A 19,138-nucleotide genomic window follows, 5' to 3' on the forward strand; every position below is an offset into this window, starting at 1 on the left:
TAGGCAAGCATAGTCGTGGGGGATCAGAGAAAAAGCATATTCAAGACAAGTGGGAGTTGAAAGTAATGAGAGGAAGCAGCTTGGGGTTGCAGTGTTTTTTAAGCTTTCTTGATTTTGGTGTTCAGCAGAAAGCTTTTGCTGGTGCTGTGTGCATTTGGTTCAGGAGCAGCACAAAGATAAGAATTCTTAGTTCACGTGCTGAGCAAGGAGAGTAATCCAGCTCTAAAAGTTCTCAAAGCCTGGAATATTTGTGGAATTAAATCTGCAGTTAGTGAATTTCATCTGTGAGTCTATAAGCCAGGATATAGACCATATATTCACACTGAGTCAGATAGAAGTCAGCTCTCAATCATCTACAAATAATATATTCATTACTTCATGTTAGTATTGCTGTGCAAGCTCTTTTGGGAGTGAAAATGATAGTGAAATGGACATCAATGACAGTTTTTGTCAGTGACTATGTTTTTTTTCTTGATTGAGTTTTGATGTGGTGGTACTGATGTGAAATTTTAAGGAGAGGGGCTACTCAACAAGCTTTTTTTGTTAATCACCATGTGAAGACTGAAGTGAATTTGAGGTTTTCAACTGATTCTTTTTAATTTCAACTGAAGCCATCAATTCCTCACCAATTGTGCAATTCTACCATAGCTGGCTGCTTTGATTTAAGTGGGTGGAACTTGCAGTCAACTCTCTCAAATTCAAGCAACTGATTTCTTGCAGAATATCTTCATATTTTCTCTGCAACTGTGTATAAGGCCCTGGCATCAAATTCTTTGTCTAAGATTCCATCTGGAAACCTAACTTTTTGGACAACCTTTTCTGTTTAAATAGTGTTATAACTGACTTTTGTTATCATTAAAAGTGGTTTCATTGACACAAACATTGTGAGCAGGGAATACAAAACTATCAAATTCCATTTACTGTTTGTCAGACAGCTTTTTTTTTCAGCCAAAATCCCCATTATAATCTATACTTATACACTATCACTTGGTTGACTATTCTTGGTTTAAAAGGTGGTGTGAAATATCAAAAGGTAATTGGTTCTGGCCATTTGAAAATATTCAGTGGTAACTGTCCAGCTGCACCTGCTCATTTTAGTTTAGTCTTGTGGAAGTGGACGTGCTAACTTTTGGTATGTTCTTCAAGGCACTTCGAACTAAATTGTTACCATTGGGATCAAGTAGAACCACTAATGTGCAAATGAAGAGCTTTTTCCAAAGTTAGACCCTATCTCATTGATTCCTCCAAGTTACCTGCCAGATTTGTGAAACATAGCAAACTAAGTCAAGGGCAACATCAGTACTTGTGCGGTGTTCAGCATTGGATCATGCACAGATGTTTTTTTTAGTTGTTTAATACTTATATCTCTGTATAAGTGTCCGATTGCACAAGTGCAATGAAAAACCATTGAAAAGTTGATGACAATTATTGTGCTTGTGTTTGTTTTTTTTTTTAAATGAAAAGTGAAACAGATAGGAGGATTGAGGACATCAGCTCAATGACTGACTCAACCAGCCTGTCTTGCTAATTCATCCCAATCTATGAATTCTTCATTTGTCTTTGCACTGCTTAAAAGGGTAAAGGAGATCATCTGTCATATTTAAAGATATCCAATCATAAAACAGCCCCCTCTTTCTTTGTGCTCAAGTATGATAAGTGGTTGTTTTGAGGCACAGTGCCTGCAACTTATTTTATTGGTGTTTAATTCAAGCAGCTGCATATGGTCCTGTTAATGGGGGCCTTATTCAAAGACAATGCAGCCATACTATTCCATCCTGGTCATCTTTTTCCTTTTTCCGTTTCGAGGAATGCTCAGAATAGTGCCATGGTTTTATGATGAAAATCGGCAGTAGTAGACTGGTGTTCTTTCCGAGTCCATTAAAGCAGAAGAAAAGAGAGGCTTTTGTTGTCTTTGGATAGTATTCAAAACGGCCTAAAAGTCTGGAGAGTTTAAACCCCCATTTTGTTGCCTCAGGTTCCAACAGAAAAGCAGGAACTGAAGGCAGTGGTGTTGTAGCAGGGTATCACAGAAACCCGGCATCCTGATCCTTCTGAAATGGGAGAGCGCAACAGGAGAACTTTGAAGATAGCACCCTGCTTACTTTCGCACCCTTTCTCAAGACTAGTTTCACAGTCGGACAGACCCCCACACCACAAGACGGCCTGGCAATTCTAGCCCACTAAAAACACGTACCACTTCACAACGACTTTTTTTTATATTTCGGTTGAATTGTGTGTTTGTATGCACTGTAAAGTCACAATATTATCTTGGTTCAGAAACCTCCAGAGAGCACTCAGTGGTCAGCAGTGCATCAGAGAGGTGACACTGCACGGGAAATGTTGCAGGATCACTCCAACTTGTGGCAGTGATCCATTGTATGACTAATCTTTGCTTCGCTTGGACATTTTGATTACGCAACCGAGGAGTTAGCATTGTAAAGTAAATGAATTTCCAGAGGGACCAAAGGGGGCCAGTTTGGATGAGCTTTCTCATTCAGTAATAATAGGTGCGAAGGAATTTACAATGAGATCCCCTCTCATTCTGCGAAACTCCCAGGAATATAGGGATTAGACGATGCTAAGGAGGAATGAGAGAAGGCAGGAGTTATATTGTTTCGAAAGAGAGAATGATTGAGGTGGAAGGGGAGATAATGTGATGAGAAAAATATAAAGGCAGATGCCAGAAATCTGGAACAAAAATCGAAAAGACTGGAAACAAGTGAGGGAGTATCTGTGGGGGAAAAAGATTCAAGTTAATGTCCACACCTGAAACATTTAAATTGACAGTGTGATAAGTCTAGATGTTAACAAAGTGGGAAGATGGGGAAGAGGACGAGCATGTAGGATAAGAGTATTTGGGGCAGGATCTGTGCTACTATATAATTGCTGCTTTGATAAAGTCGATCTATTTGCGGCAAATGTTGCTAGGAAGGACGCATTATTCCAAAGCATTCATTTTTCCTGACGGTCTGGGAAGGATTTCCCAAATCCACACTGAAGCTCCTAATATCTTGCTGGATTTTCTTTTCAATGGGAAATAATAATCAATTCAGTCTAAAATCCAGTTCCTCAGGCAGACTGATCCCACCATCAAGGCTTTCTAGATTTTCCAACAAGCTTCAAATTCTCGCTGGGTCAGTTCTTGGGGCGGGGAGTGCGGAGCGGTGGGGTGGGGGAGTGTCAGTTTTCCTTGACCTTTTTCTTGTTTGCTGAAAAGGCTGACTAACCAGCGAGTTCTGCTCTAATATCCATCACCTCTGAGGTGTCCAAGAACGGTCCCTCTGCTTTAACTCCCTTTTTTTTCCTGTCAGGAAACACCTCAATGTCCAAGATGCATTTATCCTCCCACGTCCCAGCCGGGGTGGGGTGGGGGTGGGGGTCAGGAAATGGGAATGAATCATGAGACGAGCCCACATCCTACTACTCAGCAGAGGGGTAGCATGTTTCATCGCCGACTTCAAAAACCTCACGTCACTTATTCTTTCAAACAAATGGTTTTGGGGAGGAGGAAATTTGTTAATTTACCACCTCAATGTTACAGAAGAACAAATGAGTGACCTCAGAAGTCGAATCTGACTGCTGCTATTTTTACTGTTGCCAAGAAGGCACAGGGAAAGCAGAATGTCTGTCTGTTCAATTCCAAACAGAGATGGCGAGCAGTCCTTCAGACGGCCTTGTCTGGATGCAGAGTCAGAATCTCCTCCTACCCCCTCCCACGTGGTCATTTGAGCATCTGCAACAATTATCAGAAGGCACAGATGCACGCTCTTTAAAGAGGATTAGAACTTTCTGATGTGGATTGTGGTCATTTAAGAAGCTGGAGCAATGTGAGGATCCACAAAGCACCTTATAAAAAAAAAATCTTTGAATGTGTTAAACAAAGGAATGCGCTCGATCGGAACATTCTTCCTGCTAGCCCATCCCACCAAGAATCCTTGTGCCATTTCTTGCTCTTGCCCCATAATCCAACTCAATGAGTTTTTTGATGAAAGGTCATTGACCTGAAAAATGAACTCTGTCCACAGATGCTGCCTGAGCTGCTGAATATTTCCAGTATTTTCTGCTTGCACTTCAGATTTCCAGCACCCACAGTATTTGTCTTTTTTCTCAGAAACCACTCAATGCTGCCTCCAAGACAGCAGTAAGAATGGACGATCACTTCACTCAACGCCCCCATTCGGTCCACATGCATGACCCTGAGCTTCTGCTCACCTGCTGTTTTAATTCTCTGTCCCATTCTCACTCTGATCCATCTGTCCGAGGCCTCCTCCATGGTTCCAGTGAAGCTTCATGGAAGCTCAAGAAACAGCACCTCATCTCTCAATCAGGCACTTTTATAATCTTCCAGACAACAAATGATTGAACACTTTCAGATCCGAGCTACTGCTCCCACATTTTGGACAGGAGGTGTTGCTAATGACTCTGCTGATGCCATTTACACCTCCCCCTCGAACAATCTTTTGTTTCTCTTCTTGTCCCATTCTTTCTCCTTTTGCCTTATACCATCATCCCTTTGGTCATTTAATCGCTGTTCCTTTCTGTCCCATCACATAGCTTCCCTTCTGTTCTTTCCCCCCGTCCCTGCCTCTTCAAACCTGTTCCATCTCTCACATCTCATTTCCGGCGATTGTAATCAATCTAAACTGTTGACATTGTTTCTCACTCCACACATGTTGACTAGTTCCAATATGAAGAATGCTGATGTCTCTGCCCCATTCACAGTTACTTCTGACTCCACAAGCAATGCATGTGTAAAGCCTTCTGTAGATGTTCTGTCTTACCAGGTCAATGTATAACGTACTGTGTGCCACCATAAACTGGTGTAAGAAGCAAAGGCAAAACAACTTAACCTTAACAAATATAAATATGAGATAGTAATTCTCCCACACATGTGGCTGAATACTTCTCTGCATTTTGCTTGACTTGAATTTTAAAAAAAAAAACATTCCTCCCCAAATCACAAACTTTTTGGAATATAAAAATGATATCTCGTTGCAGCAAGTCATGCCAGAGTTCAGAGGCTGAGGTCTCCCACTACAGCCTGTGTCTTTTTGTCAGATTCCTTGCTCCCTCTTCAATGTAATTTTAGTGTGTCACTCTCTGAGGAAACTGATTTTTGCATGGACGTTCCTTCAATTTGAATAATAGACATTGTCAGGTCAGCACCCACAGTCTCCTCTTTCCATGTTCCACACAGTGACTCACTGCTTCGAAGAGAGCTTGTATCTATAATCAAAGAACTTGCATTGACAAGTGCCCCAGATAAGCTCAGCTTGTTACCAAAACACTTGACAGCCAATGAAGTACTTTTCAAGTGTAGTCACTGTAATATAGGCACATAGCAAGATCCCACGACAGTAACAAGACAAACGACCAGATAATTGTTTCGTTCCTGATGTTGTCTGAAGGATAAATATTGGTGAGAACACTGGGAGAACTCCCTTGCTGTTGTTTAAATAGTGCCATGGGATCTTTTGATGAGAGGACAGTTTTTAACATCTCAACTGAATGACGACAGACGTCAGACCACTCTCTCTCTGTGCTGCAGTGAAGTTGCAGGCAGGATTTTGTGTTGAAATCTCTGCGGGGGGACTTGGAATTCATGGAGTTCGAATCCCAGCACCTGTGAGCCAATGCTGATATGTTGGCACTGTTCTGAGAAATGTACTGCTTCATGGACAATGGATGACTATGAAATGAAATGTAGCCATTGTTAGGTTGGTGGAAGTAATCCTTCAAACAGCAATGAGATGAATGGTTCATTCAAGTTGGTTCAAGGAGCAGCCCTGGCCTGAACAGTAGGGAAATTCCTCCCTTTTTGAATCGCAGAATCGTATCTTGAACATCCACCGGAAGGCTGGGGCAGTCAAACAGGGCCATCCTGTCTGAAGATTCCAATGTCCAACAATTGATTTTTCTCAGAACTGCACTCGTGTCGACCTTCTGACTGCTCAAAGCCCGGAGTGCGACCTGAAGCCACAATTTACTTACTCTGACATCATCCTCTGCTAACTCTGTGCCTCCAAGCCTAAGTCACTTTGGGTCAGTTGATTCCTCCACATGTAATGTGTTTTTCTAAAACACAGCTGTTGACCTTTGACTTTTCAGCCTTTAACAAGCCACACACTCGAATGTTTGCTGTTTCCCAGGACAACCCACCTGCTCTGTACCAGCAATGTTTTATTAGCCAGAGACTTGCCTTCACTGTGAGTCCCCTCACACAGTAGTTACAATTACTGCTTCAATCCCCCGGCATTGACACCACCTACAGTAAAGAACAGAAGTAATGATGGACAAATCTCCTTGGTACAGTAAAGACTTGTTGCATATTGAAGGCAGTTCCTACCTACATTCATTACATTGGTTATTTGCACGCAACTGCAGGGAGAGGGGCCATTTATACATCCTTTCAAGAGGTTACACTATCTTGAGCATTGCAGTTACAAAACAGATGTCAGCCATTCGTTGCCGAGACCTTGAGGCTGCCAAGAATGTTGAAGTGATTGGGCTCTTTTTTAAAGCAATTCCTACATTCAGGATGTCGGTGCTGCATGGCCCACAGTAAGTTAGAATGATTCACGGCGTATAGTCAGTTGGCTTCCAAGCAGCGTTCTAAGATACCAGTGCAAATGACCACCACTGCATCGCATAGCAGAGCTATTGTAAAACAGAGAAGTTGAATTATTGCTCTGTGATATTTATAGTCAGCCCAGCTGAACATGAAACCTTTTTTGTTTTTGAGAATAATTTGGACAAGAATTCATCACATTCAAACAGCATTGTGCCAGGACTTCAACTGGAAAGCAACCTTCGAAATTCAAGTGTTGGATAGCAACAGGGGAGCATCCAAAAGTGGGTAGCATTCCCCAATCTGGCTCAGCACATTGTGGGGCCAAGTTCCCCTCCAGAGACTTGAGCACAAAAATCTAGGCTAACACCCCCAGTGCAATACTGACAGAGTGTTGCACTGTCGGAGGTGCCGTCTTTTGGACGAGATGTTTATCTGATTTCCCATCTGCCCTCTCAGGTGGACGGTAAAGGTCCCATGGCACCATTTTAAAGAAGAGCAGCCAAGCTATTCTAGGTTATCTTGGCTAATATTCATAGCTACATTGGTCTGGAACTGCTGCTTCTTAACAACAGAAACAGCAAGTCCACCTGTGACCATGCAAATATTCACAAAAGGAAAAGAAATCCCTGATTTGACCATCAGGATAACTGAGTGCAGAGCATGGCAATCTGAAATTTCAACCACACTGTCTAACCTTACTTATTGTTTATTCCTGACTCCCTCTCTCCATGCGCATTAATGCATCTTTCATGATTCCACTTTCAAACGTATCATGGTTTCAGTCAAAGAGATATTGTATATGGCAATAAATAGATGGACAGAATGTAAAATCTGTCCTTTCTCGAATGCACCAATATCATCATACGATTTTTGAATCATTCCCAAAAACACCGGAGAGAAGAAGTAGTGTCGATGTAAATATTTTGCACAGCCTTCTTGGCAGGATTCTGGACTGGAAGAAACCCGTTTATTGTGTTCTGCAACATTGCTTCCACACCTTGCAATGGATCCACATTAGCTTTTATCAGCCACACAGTTAGCAAATTGGTTGGAAGAGAAACTGCATGCAAACGCCAGTGAAACGTGTTCACAATATTGATCTGTTCTAAACAGGTCTTGCATCCAATATTGAAAACCATCGTCTACATTGTGCCAACAGGCATGGGATGATTGGTTTTCCAATGTAAGAAAAGGAACATTTGCATTTGCAACAGTATCATTCAGAGCACTTTGGACAATTGCTTGGCCAAACGAGCGATGAATGGAGAGCACTCTGACAAACTTTGGCTCACCACAGAGATGAGGTACTTGATCTAAAACCACCAGGAAACCATCACACTTTCTCAGACACCCTGGCAGACAAACAAAGACAAAAATAACTTGAACACCTGAGCATCATTGTGGACAACTTAAAAGGTTCGAAAGCAAGGCAGTCCCATCTTAAAGATGAGTGGATTTTGCCATTCACACCCACCGTCAATATCCTTCAGAGGTGAAACTCACATCACCAGTGACACTATTAGCACGACTGAAGACTCTGCGCAGCTAAAGCAATGGAGCAAGTGTGGAAAAGAAGTTTCAGTCATTTTGTACAATCTCTTTCCTTAAAGATTAAAAAGCCAGAGAGATGGACTGGATTGTCAAGACTGGCCCCTGGAAGACAGAATAGAATATTTCTTTCCTTGCACTCGCAACAATTATGAACTCACTGTTGAGCAATAAACACGGAATATTAATCCAAAAACATTGGCTCATTAGGTGGCAACACCAAAAAGTAAAAGCCAATCACCAAGTCAATGCCTGTCCTTGTGTCCAGTATTCCCTGTTTCTAAATCTGAGAATGGAAGCTCTCATTAAGTTAATACCATCACCTAAAGAGAAACTGACTGTGTTTGGACAGGATCTAGGTCTAGCTATCAAACCGAGGGATGTGTGGGTAATTCTACTGGATTTCAAATGATGAATTGACCTTTCAGTCATTAGACACTTGTGAACACATGAGCGTGTGCAGTGAACGACATGACATCCTTCCTGTCATATACGCCCAGTATTGATGATTGAAATTCAATCCAACATCAGATTGGCAACTGGCAAAGGACCAAGGGTTTTCATTCAAGATCATCTCCATAGACTTGTTGCTTGAAAACTGTGAGGATTTGGCAGTGTGTGGACAACTGTTTCTGCTTCCAAAAGATTAGCAAGCCGGGGGACGGAGCAAGTTTCAAATTATTTTTTAACCACTTAGGTTTTTGCTGAGTTATCAAAGCAAAATACAACTCGCAAAACCAAAGGGGATGGACAAAGGGTAAGGTAAAGTGGAAGCATAGAAACTTACAACACAGAAGAAGGCCATTCAGCCCATCTTGCCTGAGCTGGCTCTTTGAAAGAGCAGTCAGGGTTAGTCCTCACACGCTACCCACTATCCCCCCACCGCCACCCACCACCCCCCCCGAGCTTTTTCTCCATAACACTAAGTTGCTCCTCATCAAGTCTCTTTTCAACTCCGTTAAATGCAGCATGTTTTCAGCTGAGTGAAAAAAAAATTCTCCCATCTCCCCTCTTGACCTTTTGCCAGTGACCTCTGGTGATTGACCCACTCACCAGTGGCAACAGCCTTTTATCCTGAAAGTCCCTCATCATCTTGAAAACCTCAATTCGGTCACCTCTTAACCTTCTCTGTTCCAAAGAGAACAGCCCTAACTTTTCCAACCTCCTCTTCTCCGAACTCAAGTCCCTCATCCCCGGTAACATCCTGATTAAAACTTACTCCGTAACCTTTGTAAGGTTCAGTCGGGTGGGAGGAAGCTCGTGTGGATTGTAAACATCAGTTTGGACCCGATGGGCCAAATGGTCTGTAAATTCTATGTAATCAGTTTCCTGTTTGGCTTCCCTCCAGTGAATAAGACCTTCTCAATTCACAAGTCCGAAATGTAAACAAAATACAAGGTAGCCTGATTATCGATCCTGATTTGAAGCAGCCATTTTTAGCCAGGGATGAACTCACAATCATTCTCATTGCACCTCACTTTACAGTATATTGTCCAATAAATCTCCAGTCAGAATGTAATTGCACTGTGGTGCTACTGTTTAAATTGTCTGGCAAATACAGCCTATTCTGGACTCTGGTTTCTTCTCTTCTGGGAAGAAGTAGCAGGTAATGCTATTTGCTGTTGATTTTTAACCTATTAAAGCAGCAGCTGATCAAATTTTTGTGCAATCAATTTGGTGACTGGGTCAAATGGATATAAAATTGGCCAGTCATGTCTCACATTCTCAGTTAGCTGGCAAGCTACGTGAACCAGTAAACTGGTCAAGTCATGGAACCAGCTGTATGTTTTTCCCTGACCTGTGTAGTACAATAAATGGAAGCAGGAAGCACGGCCATACATAAGATAAGACAGGTTCCACTGACATTGCACCTTTTCATATCCTTAAAATGTCCAAACTGTTTTATCGACAACTTGAAGTGTTACTTACAGAGAGGAACACAGCAGCCAATTTGCGCACAGCAAGATCACACACACAGCAAATGCGATAAATGATCAGTTTAATCTTGGAGTGTTGCTTGAGGAATAAATATTGCCCAGCACTCCCTTTTTCCTCTTCGGAAGGTGGTGAAGGGTGCAGAAAAGACATCGGAGAATTGGTTCTGGGGTTGAGGGACTTCAGTTACGTGGCTAAATCGGAGAAGCTGGGGCTGTTCTCCTTACAGAAGAGACGATTGAGAAGAGATATGCTGGAAGTGCTGAAAATCATGGGGGGTCCAGATACAGTAGATCGAGTGGAAGGATCAAGAACCTGAGGACATTGATTTAAGGTGATTAGCACCAATGAGGAAAGACTTGTTTCGGCAGTCAGCAGATATGATCTGGAATTCACTGCCTCAGAGTGTGGTGGAGGCAAGTGCCATCATGGATTTCAAAGGAGAAATTGGATAAGCAGCTGAAAAAAAAAAATTGCAGGGCGACAGGGAAAGGGCGAGGGTGTGGGACTAGCTGGTTGGTGGCTCTTGCCGAGGTCGCACATACCACGATGGGCCGAATAGCCTCCTTTTTGTGCTGCAACCAGTCTATGATTCTCGAAATAATGCCGGGGGATCTTTTACATCCACAAGCAGAGGCAAGCAGCTCGCTGCTTTCATTTACCATCCAAAAGGCAGCACCTCTGACAGCACAGCACTCCCTTGGTGCTGAACTGAGAATGTCAGCCTAGCTTATGTGACCAAGCTCTCTTGCTGAGCCAATCTGCAATGCTCTAGCCATTGGAACCGCGTAACAACTGAAGCATGACATTCATACACGATTCATCAAATGTACCAATCCAGCACATGTGCTGTAAGCAGTAACCTTCTTAAAAATTTCACTATGTCTTTCAGTTGGTTGCTATGCAGAAAAGTGGATTTTTTTTTTGAAGTTCAAGGGAACGTAGTAGAGCAGAAATTATTGTGCAGAAGGTGGCCATTCGGCCCCTCACCTGTGCTGGTTCTTCAGCAGAAGTTAGCTATTTCAATCCCTTTTCTCTTCCCTTTTTGCTCGAACCATTTTCGAATCCTCCTTTTCAAATAGTTATCCAATTCCCTTTTAAAATCATATTGTGGTAAAGCATTCCATATCTCAGTGATGGAATGGAAGGAAGAGAGAGAGACAGAGAGAGACACTGGGAGGGCTCGTTGGAAATTTAATTGCACACTGTGTATATTTTTCTACACATTTAATTTTAAGTAGTGCTGATATGAGCTACCAGTGGGTAAAAATCACTCTGGAAGCCAAAAAGATGCCACAAAGTTACCCGAACCATTTCCATGGGGCTGGGACAGCTCTTAGTATTGAGGCACACCAATGAGTGCTTGCAGGTGCCCACGTATCTAGATGCTTCCATGTATTGAAGTGTTGTATCTTGGGGGAGCCACAAACACTGGAGAAACATTGACTCACACTGCTTGTGAAGCTCTCCGCTTTACCAGTGCGTTATCATGGACTGACACCTGCATAATGCAACATAGGAAGAGGAAGAGGCCACTTAGCGCCTCAAGTATGTTCTGCCATTCAGTGCGATCATGGCTGATCTGTGTCCGAACTCCACACATCTGCCTTTACCCATATCCCCTTTTATACCATTGGTTAAACAAAAATCTATCCGATTTAAAATCAACATGCGACATAACATCAATTGCCTTTATCAGGAGGGAGTTCCAAACTTCTTCTACCCTTTGTGTACATAAGTGTTAACTAATTTCACTCCTGCAAGGTCGATCGTTAATATTTAGACTATGTTCCCTATTCCTCTAAACACAGTTTCTGTGCATTTACTCTTTCAGTTCCCTTTAATATCTTGAAAACTTGGATCACATCACCCTCTAATCATCATCTAAATTGCAGGGAATAGTTTGTGTAATCTCTCCTCTCCTCGTAATTGAACCCTTCGTGTCCAGTTATCATTCTGGTCAATCTACACTGCATTTGCTCTAAGGCCTGAGGTGTGATGCCTGGAATGGAACACAGTCCTCCAGGATGTGGGCTGATGGGGCTTTCTTTGTAAAGCTGTAGAATGACTTCTGCCCCCTGGTATTCTTGTCCTCCTAGATGTAAGAGGCAGCTGATACCAACTCTTCTGACTGGAAATCTGGAAGGAAATTCTCTCTTTCCATCATGCGGACAGTGGGAACCTTCATTATTGCAAGTGATACCTGAGTCATAGCAGCTGTACTGAATCTGTGTTCTACCTGACTGAAGACCAGTTCGGGTGGTGGTATTGATGTGGAGGATCCATACCTGGCTTTGTGAGTTCTGGGTGTGATAGACCCTTTACCTGGCCAACTGTTTTCCTGGATCACCCTATCCTTCAGCTCCCGCTGCACCCATTGTAGAGGTGAAAACTCCACTTCTGACAATGCTGTGCTGAGGCATCCAGATGTTGTCCTTGCTTCATCCAACTGACCCTCCAGCCAACACCCACCCAGCCCGCCTTCTCAGTCAGCACTCACATTTCCTTGACAAAGGCCACTGCAAAGCTCGGTGTTGGTTTCTAAGCTCAGGTCTTGACGAGACCTTGCATGTTTCCTTCACATTTCCTTCACACTCCCTCAGTACTACATTGGAGTGTCAGCCTAGTTTTTATTTTGTGCTTAGGTTCTGGAGTGGAATTTTACTGCACTCATCATCTTGTGACTCAGAGACAAGAGTGCTACCAAATGAGCCACAGCTGGCACCTAAATAATGACCCAAAGGTTAACCATTTGTACGGTTCGGAGTTCAACCTCAAACCAGATTTCTCAGTCCACTGTCAAATCGATTTTTCACTGGTCCAGAATATAACCAAATTTGAACATACCTAACACATGTATGTAACTTCAACACACAAACCATTAAGAAAGCAGCCGTGTTGAGAGTTTGAGAATTGGGGATATGAAGCAAAAAAACAGCCCACATTTACACAGTCAAATCCAAATCCCACAAATAGAAAGATTTCACTATCTTTCCATTTGGAGGATGAGACACTTTTTTGAAAAGGTATTTTCTTTCCCCTCCCCCCCCCCCCCCCCCACTTACCCCTTTCGTTGTCTTGCTGTGCTCCTTTCACCATCCCCGGCTGACAGAAAATGTACCCACCCCCTCTCTGTAAATTCTGGTCTCTACGGGGTGTCAAAGTACAATCCTCAAGGACTGACTCCATTCCTGTGATTTTTTTTTCCCCCCTGGGAGAATGAGTGAACCTCTCGCCTGGAATGTATCACAGCAGAAAAAGACTTGTATTTAAATACCCCTTTTGCACATCTCTGTGAAACATGCTACAGCACTTCACGGGTTAATTCCAGTGACATTGTTAAGTGAGCAAGATCACGCAATGGGCTGTCCAACATACTGCACTCATGATCTTCCAGCAGAAAGCACAAACCATTCAATACTCGAGCAGTGCAGACTGTTAAAGCTCTCAGTAACTTGCCCAGCAATATCATTTTTTCCACTGATTCCTTGAGTTAAATAATCAGAATATGGTGCTGTGATTCGGCAGCCATGCCAAGACATAAATGTCAACCCAGTAGAAGAAACTCTGCAGCAACATTCTGACCCGTTCCTTGACTTCATGTGCTGGCCGCAGTTTGCAACCAAGTGTAAAGGTAACTGCATCAAATAAATAGCATTTATAGATGAGACCAACAGAAGCAACATAGAGACAGGGGTGAAGGTCTTGCACGATTTCTGCTTATATATGGCTGAAAGGGGTAAATTACGAAAGGGACAGAATTTACAACAGAAAATTGGATTTTTGTAGCGCCTCAAGGCTTGTCACAAAATGGACTTCCACAAGGAAACAGCGCACGATGGAGAGAAAAAATAGGAGGGCTTCACCGAAAGTCCGGTTGAAAAGATTAGTTTTGAGAAGGCTTTGAAAGAAGTAAAGAGAAAGAGAGAGGCAGAAGAGCTTAACAAGGAAATTCCAGAGAGAGAGAAACCAAGGTCGCTTTGGCTTCATGAAGAAGAGGAGTTTAGTGGGTCAAATACCTTTTTTACATCATAAGGCAACAAGTTACTCCCCTCATGCTTTGTGTTTGAAACAAAAAGTTTGCCACTTTTTTTATCTTTTGGGAGATGTGGCCCCTTTAAGAGAGGAGCAATTATCGTTGCTGTCAAAACTTTGATGTTAAACGTTGGATGTGAGTATTGCTTTACTTTCAAGCCCATAATGACAACAATATACTGTATTTACAAAGCAACAACATGGTAATGTGGTGCCATGTGATGTCCTCAAATCACTGCAGCAATTATATGAAGTGTGTCATTCGCCCTTTGAGTCATAACTTCTGCAAACTTCCAGGCAGTGCCCAGCTTTATTCACAGTTTAACAGTAATAACTATCTGCTACCCTGATGTACAATGATGGATTTTTGTGGAAATGTTGGTGTGTCTAAAATTTAAACTGACCTGATTTATTTTGAAATAGGCATATGAAAGGTCCAGACAGTTTGGGCCATATAAATTAATCACAGCAAGCAACGGAAGATGAAAATGGCTAGGTAGAGGAAACAATGAAAAGGAAGCTTCATGACGTGTGTAAGAGCATAAGAACATGGTCCCTTGGGCCTGCTCCACCTCCCAGGAAGACCTCTTGGCTGATCTTTGACCTCAACTCCATTTCCCGACTGACCACTGTCACTTGATTCCTTTCATGTCCAAAACTCTATTGATTTCATTGTTGAATATAGTCTACGACTGAGCCCTCTGTGTGGAGAATTCCAAAGATTCACAACCCTCTGAGTGAGTGAAGAAATTTCACTTCATGTCAGTCTTAAATGACCAACCCTTTATTCTGAGACTATGCCCCCTACTTCCAGACTCTCCAGCCAGTGGGAATAGACTCTCAGTATCTTTCAAGCCCCCTCCGAATCTTAATCATCTCTCTCTCCACAAAACTCCAGAGAATGTAGACCCATTCTACACAACTTCTCTGCGTAGGACAACTCTCTCATCCCAGGAATCAATCTAATAAACTTCAGCTTCACCACCTCCAAGGCAAGTATGTCCTTCCTTAGATAAGGAGACCAGAGTTGTGCACAGTACTCCTGGTGTGATTCTCATCAAGGCCCAGCATAAGTGCAGCAAGACCTCTTTGCTCTTATACTCCAAAAAACTTCCAACAGACAATTTGCCTTCCTAATTGATTGCTGGACCTGCATGCTAACTTTGCATGTTCCTTATACAAGGGGACACAAATCTGAAAAAAATACTCTGATTTCCTTTTCATTGTTCTCCCTACCAAAGGGTTGGTTAAAACAACAGCTTGTATTTACGTTGTGCCCTTTATGTGCCTGAAGTTGTCTCAGTCCTTTCATCTCACTATCAAGTGCATAATGGCAGACACCAAGAATGCGAACTGGGCAGCAACGGAGAAGCTGGGATGGGGAAGAGGAAGGTTCGAGGAGATTTCTGAAAGCACAGACAGAGGTGGCAAGGTGGAGGAGACGGGGTACAGAATTCCAGAGGGTAAAACAGAATGGTAGAATGACATTGCCACGTCAGAGGAAGCCAGAGATGCAGAGAAATCCAGCGCTAGAGAAGTGGAGGGTGCATGTGGGAACACAAGGCAGGGTGAGACTATTAACGTGCAATAGGACAGGGCAAAACCATGGATAGAATTGAAAACAAGGAGGAGAATCTAAATATTTTCTGAATAGCTTCTACTATGCCAAGCATAAACTGAGTGGCACTTCTCATTGTTAAAACAAGATCTATGGGAATGTGTCACTTCAAACCTACATGCTTTTCCAAGCTGAGAATGTTTGCAATTCCAGGAAGTGTCCAGAAAACACAAACATGTATGCTATTGTTACTGATAGGATCTGAACATGCTTACTATCATGGTTTGCAAGACAAACATTTGACCAGATACAATCCCATAATTGAATACAGAAAAATTTGTCCAAACCTGCACTTCTAGGAACTTCCCATCCTCGGGAATGTTATTCACTTGTGGTGCCTGCACGCTTTTAGAATGTGCTATGGCACCAGATGGCATGTCCCAAAATCAGTAACTTCGTAACAATGCCAACATTTTTCCTTGCAAGATATTTAAGCACTGAGGGTCAGGTGCTAATTGAATGCCAGAAGTCAGCTCACCAGACTTTCACATGGGAAAAGTAACTTACATTTCCTCAATTTTTCCCCTAATCTTGACTGAGCTCCCTGTCTGGAAATGGCTCAGAGACCCTGTGATTCAGCTTTTTTTTGGGAGGATAGAAAAAGGTTCCTGGGCTGAATGAAGAAAGTAGTATTGATTTTTGGACACAAAGATGAGTTTGACTTCACCGAGGTCCAATCCCATAGAAATTAAGCAAGGCAATCACACAGACGGAAATCTGGGCTCACTGACAAGTCTTCTCGGTAGCTGCAGATTTGCATTCCTTGATTGAAAATTTGGTCTCTATCAAGAAATCCAACACAAGTCAATTGGAGCCAAAAGCCTGACCTCAAGTTCAAGAAGGCGGAGCTGCAGGTGAAGGCCACCTCACCCTCAAAGATGTCAAAAAAGGAAAGTAGAGATGAATGAACTGAACTTAGCCCTCCTCCAATCTAGCTTGCTTCCCCAATACCGACTGTCTTCACGATACTTTCTAATTCATATCACCAGTGCAGAGACAAGAGAAACTGGAATTGTCCTCCTAAAAGCAGAGAAGGTTAGGGGAAGATTTCACACATCTGTTCAAAATAATGAAGGGTTTAGATAAAGTAGATGGTGTGAAATTGTTGTGACTGCTGGGTGGGTTTGAAGCTAATTAATTGCCAATAGAATCAGAAGGAAGATGAAGAGAATTTTGAATGCAGAAAAATAATTTGGAATGCACATCTCAAACGATGGTGAAAATGAATGGATTGCAGGGTTCTTGGAAAAGAGCAAGGGAATGGAAGTAAATGGATAGCTCTTTCAACAAACCTGCACAAACACAGTGGGCTGAAGTGGCTTCATTTGGTATTGCAAGACTCTATGATTCTCAAATGTGTGATATTTATCCTCCTGAGCAGATCCAAGCAGGGCCAAAATGGTGTGTTGATGTGCATGGGCACACAATTCAAACAATAACCCTTCTACCTCTGATGGTCAAGCACTTACACAACCTAGAATGTGTCTCTCTGTATATCAACAATGAAGCTTTGACTTCTTCTAAGTCCAAGCTGGAGTGGCTTCAAATTCCAATTCTTATATTTGGCTTCTCTGAAGCTTTCACTTGACAGCAGAGTTAAAACTAGGACAAGGAGGTGGAGGGAGCACAGCTTTTGGACAGTTTTCAATGGTCAAAAGTTGAAATGACAACACTTTGTAGGCACAGCACAATAGAACTGATCTAATGTGGCAAACAGATGTTGAGGACGAAAAAATTTTCAATACATTACCCAGACAATCATTTGCCTCAGCAACAATATAGGACCCATTGTCTGTTTGTCTTCAAAGGCACACCAAGTTTTAAAAGTTTTTTTAAAAATAAAGACTATATTCTAATTGCAAACCAATGACAATCTAAGGAATCTTGCAGACAGAAGAGAACAGAATGTGGGGAAACCAGTCAAATTCTCTCGATGGTTTTATATTTCAGCATTTGGTCGTGAGAATGTAAACCTTTCGACCAAACTCCGCACAAATCTGCCATTGTCCTTTTAAAAAAAACAGAAAGAGAAATGGGAAGAGACGAACAATATACATCTCGCTTCTCTTCCCTTCAGCTGGCTAGATTCCCCTAATTCGGTTCGATTCACAGTTAAACTCTGATTTTGCAACATTAGTCCCTGTTGCTTCCACCAATGGATAAAATGGGATTTGACCCATTTGACTTGTTCAAACAATAAGGTGAGATGCCACCAAAGTTGACAATGAGCAAGGCGAAGAGACAGCCACGACTGCGAGAAAGAGACGAATGAAAATTGCACCGCATTAATATTTCCAGAGCCTCCTGGTTTGGAAAAGTCAGAGGCAGAAGAGATACATAAGTCAGCACATCTGGGCCGACTGCAGACCTGGTAACAGACCGAATGCATTGCCTGCCAAAAACGATTGTCTAACGCTCCAAACACCGTTTACCCCCGCGCTGTGCACAATAAGTTTTACTTCGGTTTTCTTGCTGTCACGGTCATTCCGATTTGAATTGGGAATGGAATGAATCCGAATATTATCATGCCCAAGTATGCAAAAAGGTCAGAAGATGCCAATAATTGCAAAAAAACAAAAGTTTTCCAAACTTGATTGCCCCCTCTCTACCCCCCGACTCCTAAACTGAGAGTACACACTGGGATGCATCTTTGCAGAAAGTGAAGGAGTACTCACTTGTCCAAAACAAAGTACAGGTCAAATCCTCCATAACATGAACGGCTGTCATCGTTTTCTCCGCTCTGAGCATTGCAAAGCGACAGGAAGATTCCGAAGAATATATATTTCAGTATTGCCTCGAAAGCGCCTGGCTTTGAGTGTCTCATCATTTTCACAAAGGGAGGACGATCTCCGAGGGAAGGAGCAAAAACAAGCCTTTGTCTAACTTTTCACCATCAGCCATCTAAGAGAAACTGACTGGATTGCTACGTCACCCTCGGCTTCAACTTGGATAGGCATCAGATTCTTTTTTTTTTCTGCAGTTTTCATCCAAAACCTTGGGAGTCGCTTTCTCCTGAATAAATAGTGCGAGAAGCTCTTTGCCTCAACAAAGCACACACATGCACACAAAAAGCACCCCAGCCAAAAAATGTCCTACTGCCTTGTCATTACAAATGACTTTAACTGGAGCCCAAAGCACACGAATTCGGAGAAAAATTCAAGAAATGTTCTTCTTCACCCCCACCTCCCCCCCAACCCCCCAACTCCACCAAGTGGTAGAATGGATGAAACAATTCAGGGGACCCTCAGAAAAGAACCAGTTTCAATTTCCTCAAACAGATGTTCAGTTCTCCAGGGTTCTCTGCTCATTCCTCATTGACTTGAGATCTGCAAGGCAGAGTGGGGTAAGATTACATTCCCCACCTCTTGCCTCGAATTCCCATTTGGATTGCTGACACTGGCTGGGATCCTGGGCCACAGGGAGTCGATGAG

At 42.6% G+C, this 19,138-nt stretch overlaps 1 protein-coding gene across 2 annotated transcripts in view; it reads right to left on the reverse strand.

Annotated features, from left to right (window-relative positions):
• LOC137357243 (anthrax toxin receptor 1-like) overlaps positions 1-18,640 on the reverse strand; it is a 164,306-nt gene extending 145,666 nt beyond the window's left edge. For both annotated transcript variants that reach the window (XM_068023429.1, XM_068023428.1), the window contains exon 1: positions 18,383-18,640. In XM_068023429.1, coding sequence (XP_067879530.1) covers positions 18,383-18,534 — 152 coding nt within the window. In that variant the 5' untranslated portion in view covers positions 18,535-18,640. The remainder of the gene's footprint in view (positions 1-18,382) is intronic.
• Between the last annotated feature and the right edge of the window lie 498 nt (positions 18,641-19,138).

This window comes from Heterodontus francisci, chromosome 47 (genome assembly GCF_036365525.1).
Source record: "Heterodontus francisci isolate sHetFra1 chromosome 47, sHetFra1.hap1, whole genome shotgun sequence".
In the NCBI taxonomy this organism is placed as follows: Eukaryota; Metazoa; Chordata; class Chondrichthyes; order Heterodontiformes; family Heterodontidae; genus Heterodontus; species Heterodontus francisci.